At 30.8% G+C, this 12613-nt stretch overlaps 1 protein-coding gene across 1 annotated transcript in view; it reads left to right on the plus strand.

The window, feature by feature from the left end:
* The first annotated feature begins 109 nt into the window (after positions 1-109).
* LOC127711129 (uncharacterized) overlaps positions 110-12613 on the plus strand; it is a 36692-nt gene continuing 24188 nt past the window's right edge. Inside the window, exons 1-7 of the mRNA XM_052217079.1 lie at positions 110-203; positions 2512-2611; positions 3846-3992; positions 5095-5202; positions 7676-7810; positions 9616-9710; positions 10450-10510. Of these exons, the coding sequence (XP_052073039.1) occupies positions 190-203; positions 2512-2611; positions 3846-3992; positions 5095-5202; positions 7676-7810; positions 9616-9710; positions 10450-10510 (660 nt within the window). The 5' untranslated portion in view covers positions 110-189. The remainder of the gene's footprint in view (positions 204-2511; positions 2612-3845; positions 3993-5094; positions 5203-7675; positions 7811-9615; positions 9711-10449; positions 10511-12613) is intronic.

The following is a 12613-nucleotide window of genomic DNA, read 5'->3' on the forward strand; positions in this document are numbered from 1 at the left end:
TGAATTGTATTATTTTTGGAGTGTACGAAGAGTGAGAATCATGTTCTTTAACGTAAAGAAACATACATAAACTTTGTAGTTAATTTTAACTGTATATATATATTATATATATCCTATTGTTCACTGAGAAATCAGATAAAATCACGTGATCAAAATTTGTATACAAAGTGAAAGTCATATGACTGAAAAATGGCCGTTGTTGGGTAAAGAATATAATAACTTGACAGAAGTTTTCAGATATGAATAAGCAATAGCATCATCATAAAACATTATTTTCATATATATATATTTATATACAAGAATTGTTTTTCTATGTTGAATCCTGAATTCTAAGATTTAAGGCCTTTATATGGCCTGTACTTCAACAGAGATCCTGATCAGATGATGATGATGATGGAATTCTAGTCACTTCGGCACCTGGCTAAATCGGCACCTGGTCAAACCGGCACCCGGTATAGTCAATTCGGCACCTGGTCAAATTGGGACCTGGTTAATTAGGCACCCATGATTATTATTATGTTTTGCAAGTAATTAAACTATTGAAGACTCAGTTTTTCCATATTTTTAGTGATATTTTTGCTCGAGGTATCAACGTATATTTGTCATGCAAAACAGATGTTCCAACTGAAACTTTGTTATTAACAATGCCATATTATCTACTCCTTCTGGAATTTATATTATAAAGGAACTTCCATTTCATGACAACTGTACATTGCTAGTAAACATACAAAGTTGGTGCCAGCGTTATTCATTTTGTATAAGTAGACAGGAAATGCAGAAAAAAACAATTTAAATTACAATGAATAAATTTGTTTTTGTCCTCATATGTGGATTAGACAATAGCTTGGGTAATGGCCTCTTTGTTTATTGGTAATCTAAGGTATTTTGATTATAAAACTTTAAGAACAACCTGAAAATGGTTAAAACAACAAACGGGTTATTCCAAATTTTTTTTTTAATGATACCCATTCAAATTTAGTTAATTAAATATTGAGAAAACTTCAAACAGCAAACAATAGATTATTTTTTATTGTGTATTCTAACTGGGACTATAATACTATTACTTAGTATAATAGTACCAGATTCTAACTGTTTAATTACATGCACTGATTTTTTAACGATGTAGGAAATGTATCTTTTTAATTAACCTCTGCAATTGTACGTTTTTCAAAAAAAAATTAAAAAAGCCGAAAAACTATTCTCCCCATATGATACCTCAAATAAAAAGGAAAGAAAAAAGTTAACCACATTGACTAAGACTAATCAAATGCCGAAATGACTATAAATAGGTGCCGATTTGACAGATGCCGATTTGACTTTTTCTATAGGTGCCGAATTGACCAGATGCCGATTTGACTTGTACCCATGATGATGGATGGCTGCTTAACACAAATTAATATGCATATTCAGGACAAGAACGTGTTTATGTAATATGAATATTTACCCTGCTTTGTACTAGACCGACACGCTTAGCTGGATTTTCTTAACGTGCTATTTCACAAAGTAACAGTCCGCAGGAAGACATGTCACCTTACCACGACACATTTTTCTGACTCCGAGCCGACCAGTCTTTGCTCTTACTCATTAATGCAGCGTGCTTAGCGAAGAAGCAGCAAACACCAATTTTAAAGTCTTTTATTTGACCCGACCTCCCACTATCGAGGCATACACGCTACCATGAGACCACAGAGGCAGTCAATCCTGATCAGAGAAACAGTTTATATTGCTGTATGACATAAACAAATAAATAGTTTAAGTGTCATTAATTCTCTGGTCAAGTGTCACATATTCCCAAAATAAAGATATAAGTCCTTATTTTTATGTATATATAATTATATATGGAAGTTGATAAAAAGGACCAACCAGCAAATTTAATATGTACCGGATGATCTAGAATAGATGATACTGCGCAGATAAGGAAAAAATATAAGTCTAAAGATATGCACAACTGTACTAATATAAGATGGTAATATACGAAGATGATGTTATAAATCGTGTTGACAAATATTTCGGCTTAACAAATAGCCTTCATCAGTGTCAATAATTTTAACAATACAGTATTGTTAAAATTATTGACACTGACGAAGGCTATTGTTAAAATTTTTGACACTGACGAAAGCTATTTGTTATGCTGAAATATTTGTCAACACGATTTATGACATCATCTTTGTATATTACCATCTTATATTAGTACCGTTGTGCATATCTTTATAATTATATATTTATATATATGTAACATTAGCTATGATGAGCTCCTCAATGGACATAGGTTCAATGTGAATCCTTCTCAAATGTAGAAGAGGGTAGTCAGTGATTTTTTGGATTGTCTGTTGTTTAGATTAAGATTAAGGTAGTTTCTGTTGTCAAAATCTTCCTTTTTAAAATCAACATCTGCTTGTAGATTTGAGTGCTCGCGGGGGTGTCTCTTCTGATTTTCCACCATGTTTATGTTTCATATCCCCATGCAGAATTCTGCTGCTATTTTTTATATATACGTTTATCTGTTTACAGGAAAAATGGCATGGGAAAATTCTTTATTTATGATCACAACAAACTTAAAAAGGAAGAAGACGATTTGAAAGATGCTATTGTCTATTTTTATCCAATAATCGTGAGTATCGTAATACAAAATGTTCATTGAAATAAAACAATACATCACTGACAGCTAACGAACGAAGTATGAAATAAAAATATATGCATGATCCTCACAGGGGGTCTCATTTGGGGGTTCTGATCCCGGATCCCACTTACTGTTTTGTTAGATTCCCGTATCCCACTTACACTATGTACGGAAGCAATTCTCATTTTTTGGTAATTTCCCGTGTCCCGCTAGACTTCATTTCACATTTTCACGGCACAATAATTTGACTTTCACGTATCACGCTTACAAAAAATCGGCAATCCCGCGTCACGCTTAGACCCCAATGAGACCCACCTCACAGTTTATTGTAATTATTTTGTTTGATAAATATTTTATATGTGTATTTTTTTTGCTAGCAGCTTTATCAATGTTTATGACTTCAACTGATGTGTTCCCAATTACTTCTAAAAGTGATTTTAATAAGGGAAAAGGAAACATTGTATATACATGTACAGTTGGTATTAAGTGTATTAAGTTTAGAAACTTTATGTATAACTCAAAGAAATTCTTTTAACTATCTTAATTATTTAAGCAACTGCATGCATATATATGTGATGTTGTACTTCACATATTTGCTGACCTCGTTTGTTTCAACAAAAACAAAATTCACAATGTAAATTGTAAAAATAGTGTTTGGAAAATTTTGGAAACAGTTTTAGGCTATTTTGGATAGAGAAATTTTACCAGTACAAATCTTTGCCATGTACATTTGTATACATCTGTTTAGTAAGACAGAAATTTTTATGGAAAATTACTTTTCAGGGACTTTGGGAAACACTGTAATTTTCTATTATGCTACATTGTGTATTAGTATTGTACATGCAACAAACATTCATTTGATTTATTATAATGCTATTGAAATATAAATTGTGCAGTTAAACAATGCAGTTCTTTTAATTTTAATCACTATTATTATAGTGTTTTTTTAAGAAAATAGTATCTTACGATCATTATATACATGATACCTATTGAAGACAAAACTCTTCCACACACATGACAAATTCCATATACCCGGTATATTGCTTAAAAATCAGGCATTTTAATTTTGAAAAAACAAAACCTCTTATACTTTTATAAAATAGAATTGTTTAATTATTGAAGAATATGCAAGTTTTCAATTAATTTACTCTTTTGGTCCTCTGACTGAGGCTCTAGTGATTTAACTGGTCTTAAGTTAGTACACCTTCTACATGTTCTATTACAGACAAGTGCAGATGAACAATGTGCCCTGTGTGGACAGTTAATGGGTTTGTCTGAATTCCTACAGGCCACAATCAGCGAGTCTGTTCCAACTTTCTTCAAATTACAGAACGAGAAGTATTGCTTAAAAAGAGTTGGTAGTTACACTATGGTAACTTTTTAACCCTTTTAACCCTTTATACTTGGTCTTCACATAATTATTTAACATATTTACCATTCCTATGAGCAGAAAAGAATTTTATTATGCCTAAGTTATGTTTACATGGATAGATTATTGGAATACCCTCTGGGATATGAATGTACTTTCAGACATAGAGATAAGATAATCTTATTTTCCATGCATATTTATCTTGAAGGAGTATACGTAGGAGGGAGTGTCATCCTGAATTCCCGAAATATTAATGCTGAATCCAGAATTCTCCAAAAAATAAAACAATCTTTTCCTTGATCACGAATAAAATTAATAATTAATTCCTGAGTCCCAATGAGTGAAAATCTGGAATTTTCACAAAAAAAGGCCCTGAAAAAGGTTCTTATTCTGCCCTGCTTATTGGTAATAAACTTGTATCCCTATCAGAAATGCTCAAAATAATGTATACTTCTTGTATTTGTGACATCTATCCTTTTAAAACTTAAAGAACTGAAGCAAAATATAATTTTTATAATAACCTTTACATGCTTTTATCAATTTTGTTCAAGTTTTTGTCGAAATAAATTTATTTCTCATGTACTATAAAGAATGGCTCATTTAAACTAGCACTGAAATACAGTGCGAGACTAAAGGAATTTAATTCAATCTACTTTTCATGCTCCAATGTCATTTTTCAAGGTTATTGACATCTAAATTGATACCTAGAATGATATCAGATTAAGGATGTAAAGCTTATTTTTAGTTATGCTTTAGTTAGAGATTAATGGTTGTAAGTAGAGTAGGTAATCCCTGATTTTATATTTTTAAGCTGAATTTATTGGTCAAACTAAATTGTGGTGAAACGTCATTGCCTAATTGTATGTAAATAGAATACATATATATATATATATTTTAGGGATTGAAACAGCAACCCAGTAAACAGATACCCAAAGGACATCCAGAAACCAGATGTCATCATACAGTATTTGAATCATGTCACTTATGCATGTACAGTGAAATAAAAACAAAATCAGCACGAATTTGATCCCAATCTTATTTTACCCCCTAAATCCCACATCCCAAAAGAGTGTCATCACTCTCATTTTCATTCTTGTTTTTACAGGGATTAGAAGGATCTTTAAATGACAGTGACTTTCATATGAAGAAACAATTGAATTTCTTACATGATTCATTTGTAATGTTCTGTGGAAGTATTCAAAATATAGTACAGGTAATTTATGAGATACTGTTGTCTTTCTAGAATAGATAGGTTTCGATTGACACAAATTGAGAAAGAGTTACTTCCCTTTTGTCACCATGTTGGAGGTCTAGGTGCACAAATTCCTTCATAAATCAGCCAAACTCAACTTGGTATACTGACCGCTTGACTTTAGAAAAAGTTGTTTTCTAAACAATTTTTTTTTTTTTAGTCTTGATTAATTTAGCATTATGATCTGGTAAGGATCTTTTATCAGACTTGTTTGTACTGCATGTTTCATTTTGGTTGATCATATTAGAAAATCAACCATTTACCTGTCCAAAATGGCGACCAAGGGAAATCACTCTAACTCAAATTATGTCAATTCGAAACCTTTCTATATTAGAATAATAAAAATGAACTTAAAACCTGAAAATGATCTTTTGTGGAAATAAAATTGATAAAATTTGTTTATGACTTGTACTGAATTTAATGTTAAACCAAATGAATTTGAGTGTTTGGTGTGCCAATAGATTGAGCAAGACAAAGGTTACCAGATGTCGTTGGAAAAAAATAATAATAACATATGCAAGTCAAGAACAATTTAAAACAATGGTTACAATCATATGAAATTAAACTGAATTCAAACTGATTATAGTGACACAAGTATTGTATGTCAGTTGAAAGATTGACAAAAATTGAAAGTTTGGATGAAATTAGTTGAGAATATTTTGTTGTTTTACCAAAAAAATATTCATTTCAATTTTAACCTGGATTTCTCATAAAATTTCAAGATAGAAATCAGTCTTTAGTTATGACTTATTCAGTTAAATTTAGGTTTGATTATTCTCGTGAGGATTGTATGGAAAGATTTCTTATGTTATTAATTGGTTTTGATAGCAAAATACTTATATAATACAAGCTACATGCTTTTCCCAATACTGTGGATTCATTTATTTTTTCGTGGGTATCAATTTTCGTGGATTGAGGAAAAGTTTAATTTTCGTGGATATTTGATGTTGTGTTTTTGCCAATCTCTGCCTACAAAGCCTATACAAAATTTTTTAATTCGTTGAGCATTTGAATTCTTGGTTCACCTGTACCCAGGAATCCCACGAAAATTGGTATCCAACGAATAATAATGAATCCACAGTACTCTATTCATAAATAATACTACAACTATTATCAATAATAATTATAATAACATTTGATAATATGAATGGATTTTCGCATCCTTCTAGAATACAGAGAAATAAATAAAGAAGAAAAACAAGCAGCTTTATAATATTAAGAAAAAAAAGCAACATTGATTTATTATATATAATTTCTTCGGTTCAAGCTTACACCAAAGTTAACTTAGTTGTTTGGTTCAAGTTTACACCAAAGTTAACTTAGTTGTTTGGTTCAAGTTTACACCAAAATTAACTAAGTTGTTTGGTACAAGTTTGCACCAAAGTTAACCAGTTGTTTGGTTCAAGTTTACACCAAAGTTAACTTAGTTGTTTGGTTCAAGTTTACACCAAAATTACACCAAAGTTAACTTAGTTGTTTGGTTCAAGTTTACACCAAAGTTAACTAAGTTGTTTGGTACAAGTTTGCACCAAAGTAAACTTAGTTGTTTGGTTCAAGTTTACACCAAAGTAAACCAGTTGTTTGGTTCAAGTTTACACCAAAGTTAACTTAGCTGTTTGGTTCAAGTTTACACCAAAGTTAACCAGTTGTTTGGTTCATTTTGCACCAAAGTAAACTTAGTTGTTTGGTTCAAGTTTACACCAAAGTTAACTTAGTTGTTTGGTTCAAGTTTACACCAAAATTACACCAAAGTTAACTTAGTTGTTTTCGTTCAAGTTTACAACAAAGTTAACTAAGTTGTTTGGTACAAGTTTGCACCAAAGTAAACTTAGTTGTTTGGTTCAAGTTTACACCAAAGTTAACCAGTTGTTTGGTTCAAGTTTACACCAAAGTTAACTTAGTTGTTTGGTTCAAGTTTACACCAAAGTTAACCAGTTGTTTGGTTCATTTTGCACCAAAGTAAACTTAGTTGTTTGGTTCAAGTTTACACCAAAGTTAACCAGTTGTTTGGTACAAGTTTACACCAAAGTTAACTTAGTTGTTTGGTTTAAGTTTACACCAAAGTTAACTTAGTTGTTTGGTTCAAGTTTACACCAAAGTTAACCAGTTGTTTGGTTCAAGTTTACACCAAAGTTAACCAGTTGTTTGGTTCAAATTTGCACCAAAGTAAACTTAGTTGTTTGGTTCAAGTTTACGCCAAAGTTAACCAGTTGTTTGGTACAAGTTTACACCAAAGTTAACTTAGTTGTTTGGTACAAATTTACACCAAAGTTAACCAGTTGTTTGGTTCAAGTTTACTCCAAAGTTAACTTAGTTGTTTGGTTCAAGTTTACACCAAAGTTAACTTAGTTGATACCATAAAATATTTTATTATTATTTAACTTAGTTAACCTTTCTATTGCACAGATGTTTTAATACTTGTTTTTGTTTTCAGCAATTTGAGAATAATTATGCCGGATTTGTGGATGCACTACAGAAGATATGGGATGTGCTATATCCATCAGGTTGTTTCTATAACAACTTTATAAGTCAAGTGTTTCAGATAGTACCAATAGTACACTTACCCAAGGTAAGCACAAAGAGTAGAAAATAGAGTGGTAATAGTTCATCAAAATGGTACACTTACCCAAGGTAAGCACTAAGGGTAGAAAATAGAGTGGTAATAGTTCATCAAAATGGTACACTTACCCAAGGTAAGCACTAAGGGTAGAAAATAGAGTGGTAATAGTTCATCAAAATGGTACACTTACCCAAGGTAAGCACTAAGAGTAGAAAATAGAGTGATAATGGTTCATCAAAATGGTACACTTACCCAAGGTAAGCACTACGAGTAGAAAATAGAGTGGTAATGGTTCATCAAAATGGTACACTTACCCAAGGTAAGCACTAAGAGTAGAAAATAGAGTGGTAATGGTTCATCAAATGGTACACTTAATCAAGGTAAGCATTAAGAGTAGAAAATAGAGTGATAATGGTTCATCAAAATGCAGTAATTTCCCCCACTATTGGAAAAGAAGACCGCAACAGTATTTGAAAATGTTTGCACATCTGAAAGACACTGCTTTCATTTTTTAATGATGTTTTTTTTTTTTTAACATGAGTGCGATAGAAAATAAATTGAGTTTCACCTTATTTTCTTTGTATGCAATGATCATGATGATAAAAATATTATTCTAATATGGCGACCTATATATCGTCAACCAGTATTATCACATTTTATCTTCTTTTAGCGCAGACGCATAGATATCTATTGTGATGCAAAATAAACAAATTGGTCCTTTTCAGTTATTATTTCGATGTAAAATGTCATAAAACGAAAAATTCCACGAAATGATGTTATCGTCTTTGGCAACTAAACAAGATGACGTCATATGTATGCTTCCGGCATCAAATGTAAACACCAGGCGTTTTAAGGCTTCTTGTACACCTCAGAATGTAATAAAATAACACAAAAAGAACAAATTTAGGTGAAGAATGTGAGTTTTTTCATTTATTGTTGAATAATATTTATATCATAATATAATTATATGTGGGTTCAAATGGAACAGCCAAAACAGCATTGTGTGTTTGGGGCTTTCATGGCACAATTACAGAATTTGTCCTATTAGAATCGAAATAATTCATGGCAGCCGTAGATTTGTTTTCATTTAACCATGGGTTGGGCATTTATATTCATATTTTACCCCTCGCTGTCGCTTGGGATAAAATAATCGAATATAAATGTCCAACCTATGGTTAAATGAAAACAAATCTACGGCTGCCATGAATTATTTCTTAATTAATATGAAAAGCTTTGAAATAAACAAGTTTAAAATTTTCCAATTTTTTTTTGGGGGGGGGGGGGGGGGGGATGTTAGAACTTATAATGATGAAGCATAAAATTTGTTGCACATCTTCGTAGAAATCAAAACAGATGCATAATAGAACCAATCTGTATCCTTTCATTGCTTTCAAGCACTTTGAATAAGACTGTAAATATATTTCAAGCAATGTATATTTAATGTAACATAAACTTTTGACTTGGAATGGAAGAAATTACACTTTATCTATTCAAGTTCAGAGGTAATATATATGTTTTTTGTTTTGATGAATGAAAAGTTCTTTATTTATATATTTCACTTGAAGTTTAAAAATCATGTTATTTCATTACAAAAGACTCATTTTTTAACATAGCAGAATTTCATTTAATCTCACTATTATGCTAATTTCACGGCAACAAATTACAGCAAAAAATCTAACAAAACAAAATTGGAAAACCTGGTTGTTAGATCGTGTACTTCAAAAGAAAAATGATTCAGGTTTTGGCTTCATATCATTCACAAATAAAAATTACTTAAGGCTTCACACTACTACTGAAATATTTTACATTTTCAGAGTGGAAGTGAACTGTTTTGTCAAGCATCATATATTTTACAATCTAGTCAAAGAAGACCTGGGGTACATGTTGGTGCTATACTTTACAAAAACAAGTAAGTAAATGAATGAAATTTACAAACATTTGCAAGAAGCATAAATCAATTTTGATATAAAAAAAAAATAAATTAAAATACCATAAGTCAAAGAAAAACAGAACACCATGACAAAATGTTACACATGACACAAACAAGGTACACTGTATAGGATTCATTGACAACAATATCAAAGTTCTATATGAAAACCTGGTCAAAAATTATTCAAAATTGTCAAAAATAGAAAGTACACACCTTCAATAATTTGAAGTCACTGTACAAAATTTGAATAATGTTTGAAGAAAAACCATATATTATAGGAAAAATGTTGAAGCCTCACATGAATCAAGACTATATATCTGGTCGAAGTCATCCCTTCCAAAAATTTAACGGACACCATCACCAGTTGGTTGATCGGTATGAAATATCTGTTTCACAGATGACGACGGATATGTTCCAATTGTGGTAACCATAATCGCATCCTCATTTCGTCGTATGTGACATTACCAATTAGATTTATCACAAAGTTTGTACTTACATGAGCAACATTTATTAATTTTAATTATTTTGGATTGCACACTTCTCATGCTTATCTTGCTGTAAAAAGATTGTTAATCATAGAAGCCAATTGACTGATATCGTCAATTTAAAGCCTTGCAGAAACCAGGTTACTTATATAGGCTCACTGAAGCCTCTAGTTTATTATGCCACATTGTGACAATAACAACATTTATTAATGATTTGGTAATTTTTTTTTTAGAGTGTTATGTACACAGATGCCACCTGATCTCACACGTAAACTGATTCTTGTTAAACCTGAGGTAAGTCTTTTAATACTCATATTTGCTCTTTGTACCTCTTCAGATTTTAAAGATTAGACAGAATTCTGAATTAAATGCATATTTTTCTCATTTGAATTGTTTGACATTTTGTTTTGTCTGTGGCTTTTATGGCCTGCTATGGGATATGGATTATGCTCACTGTTGAAGGCTATATGCGACCTACAGTTGCTAACATCATCATTTGGTCTCTGGTAAATAGCTGTCTCATTGGCAATCATACCACATCTCCTTATTTTATGTAATCAAATCATAGGAGATGTTTTATAGACAGAAGCATAAAAAGCACTATTTAAATCTACTTCAAACTTTTGATGCCTTAATTAAAAAAAAAAATAATTACCTTGGTTTTAAAGTGTCGCAAACCAATTTAAATTAAGAATCTTTTTTTCTCTATGATTTAAAGTAAAAAGGCAAGATAACATTTTTGAAATTGTTGAGAAGGTTTTATAATTGTATTATATCAGGTTATTATGCTAGTGGCAGTAATTTAATGCAATTAAGTACCAGCTGTGTGTTAATAACAATGTTAATTTCCCACAAATTTTTATACAAAAGGAGACATTTCAATTTCATCTTATATTATGAACAGATGACATTGGCGTACAAAATTTTAATCCTGGTATCTATGATGGGTTTATTTACATACTTATTTATTTGGTGATTAAACTTCATTTAAATAACAAAAATTTTATTACCAGAATGAGAATAAGATCTACAAAATTAGGAGAATTTTTAATCATTTCACATCTATACTCCATTCAATACTTGAAAAGAGAGCTACCAACATTTGTTTAGAAAAAAAATAAGTTTTAAAAAGATACTAAAAAATACCGAACTCTGAGGAAATTCAAAAGGAAAGTCCTTTATCAAATGGCAAAATCTAAAGCTCAAACATCTAACGAATGGAGAACAACTGTCCTGACTAGGTACAGGCATTTCCTTATGTAGGAAAATGGTGGATTAAACCTGGTTTTATAGCTAGCTAAACCTCTCACTTGTATGACAGTCACAAAGAAATGTAATAATTTACAAGTTTGAATATGTCAATGCAGAATTGCTGGTTGCCAGCAATTACAGTGACAATTATTTGTCATTCTCCTCACATTTTCTTTATTAAATCATATAAATTTAGAAACATGGTTAGCTTGTCCTTATTGTGAATATGCATGAAGCATGTTAGGCACAGTATTATCAATATTAAGCTAAGCAATAATTAATAGATTGAATGAACAAATATGCTGCTGACATATAAAAAAAAAATGAAATAAAATAATTCATTTCTGTATTTTAACTAGTTTGCTCTGGAATATTGCTTAGACATGTTAGATGCAGGGGTTAAAAAAATAATTGACTCAGCCTCATTTTTATCCCCCCTTTAATCTCTCTTGCTTTCTAAACTTAAGGCATTTAGGTCTATCAAGGTATATATAACTATAAGGCCACTTAAAAAAAGTTTGTGTCATTCAAATGAATATATAGGGTAGGTATTATTTTATTTTATTTTTGATTTTTTTTAGTAAGGATTTTATTTACTTATCTTTGTGTATGATTCTTAATGATACTTGTTTAAACCTCAACGTTGGTTGTTAAGGGGTAACCACACATTGAAAAGTCACAAATTGAATGTTGCAAGGCCATTTCAAACAAGACTGTTAGATTTACTCACATTTGTAAATAATAACAATAAGTAAAATTAATGGAAAACATGTCAAGGACAGACCATCCTCAGTAAATATTTATTCTTTAAATAAATTTTAAGACACTCCTATCTCAGGTGTTTGTCTGGAAAAAATACTTTACTGTCTATAAATAACCGGTACAATGTTGTCCATGTTGTCTGTAATAAGGATTTTAAATAATATTTGTAGAAAAGATTGCAATTAAGTAAGCCTGAATATTAAACTTTGAAAAATAAGTTCATGATAGTCAGGTGAGACATTGTCTAAAATATACATGAGAACACAGGTAATAATCTTTGAGACACGCAAGAAATGGAATAGGAAGTTAATACTGCTATACATGTGTCAACTTTTATAAATAGGGATCATTTTAACAGGGATTTAATGAGGTATAATTTTACAT

Source organism: Mytilus californianus, unplaced genomic scaffold (assembly GCF_021869535.1).
Source record: "Mytilus californianus isolate M0D057914Y unplaced genomic scaffold, xbMytCali1.0.p SCAF_8, whole genome shotgun sequence".
Lineage (NCBI taxonomy): Eukaryota > Metazoa > Mollusca > Bivalvia > Mytilida > Mytilidae > Mytilus > Mytilus californianus.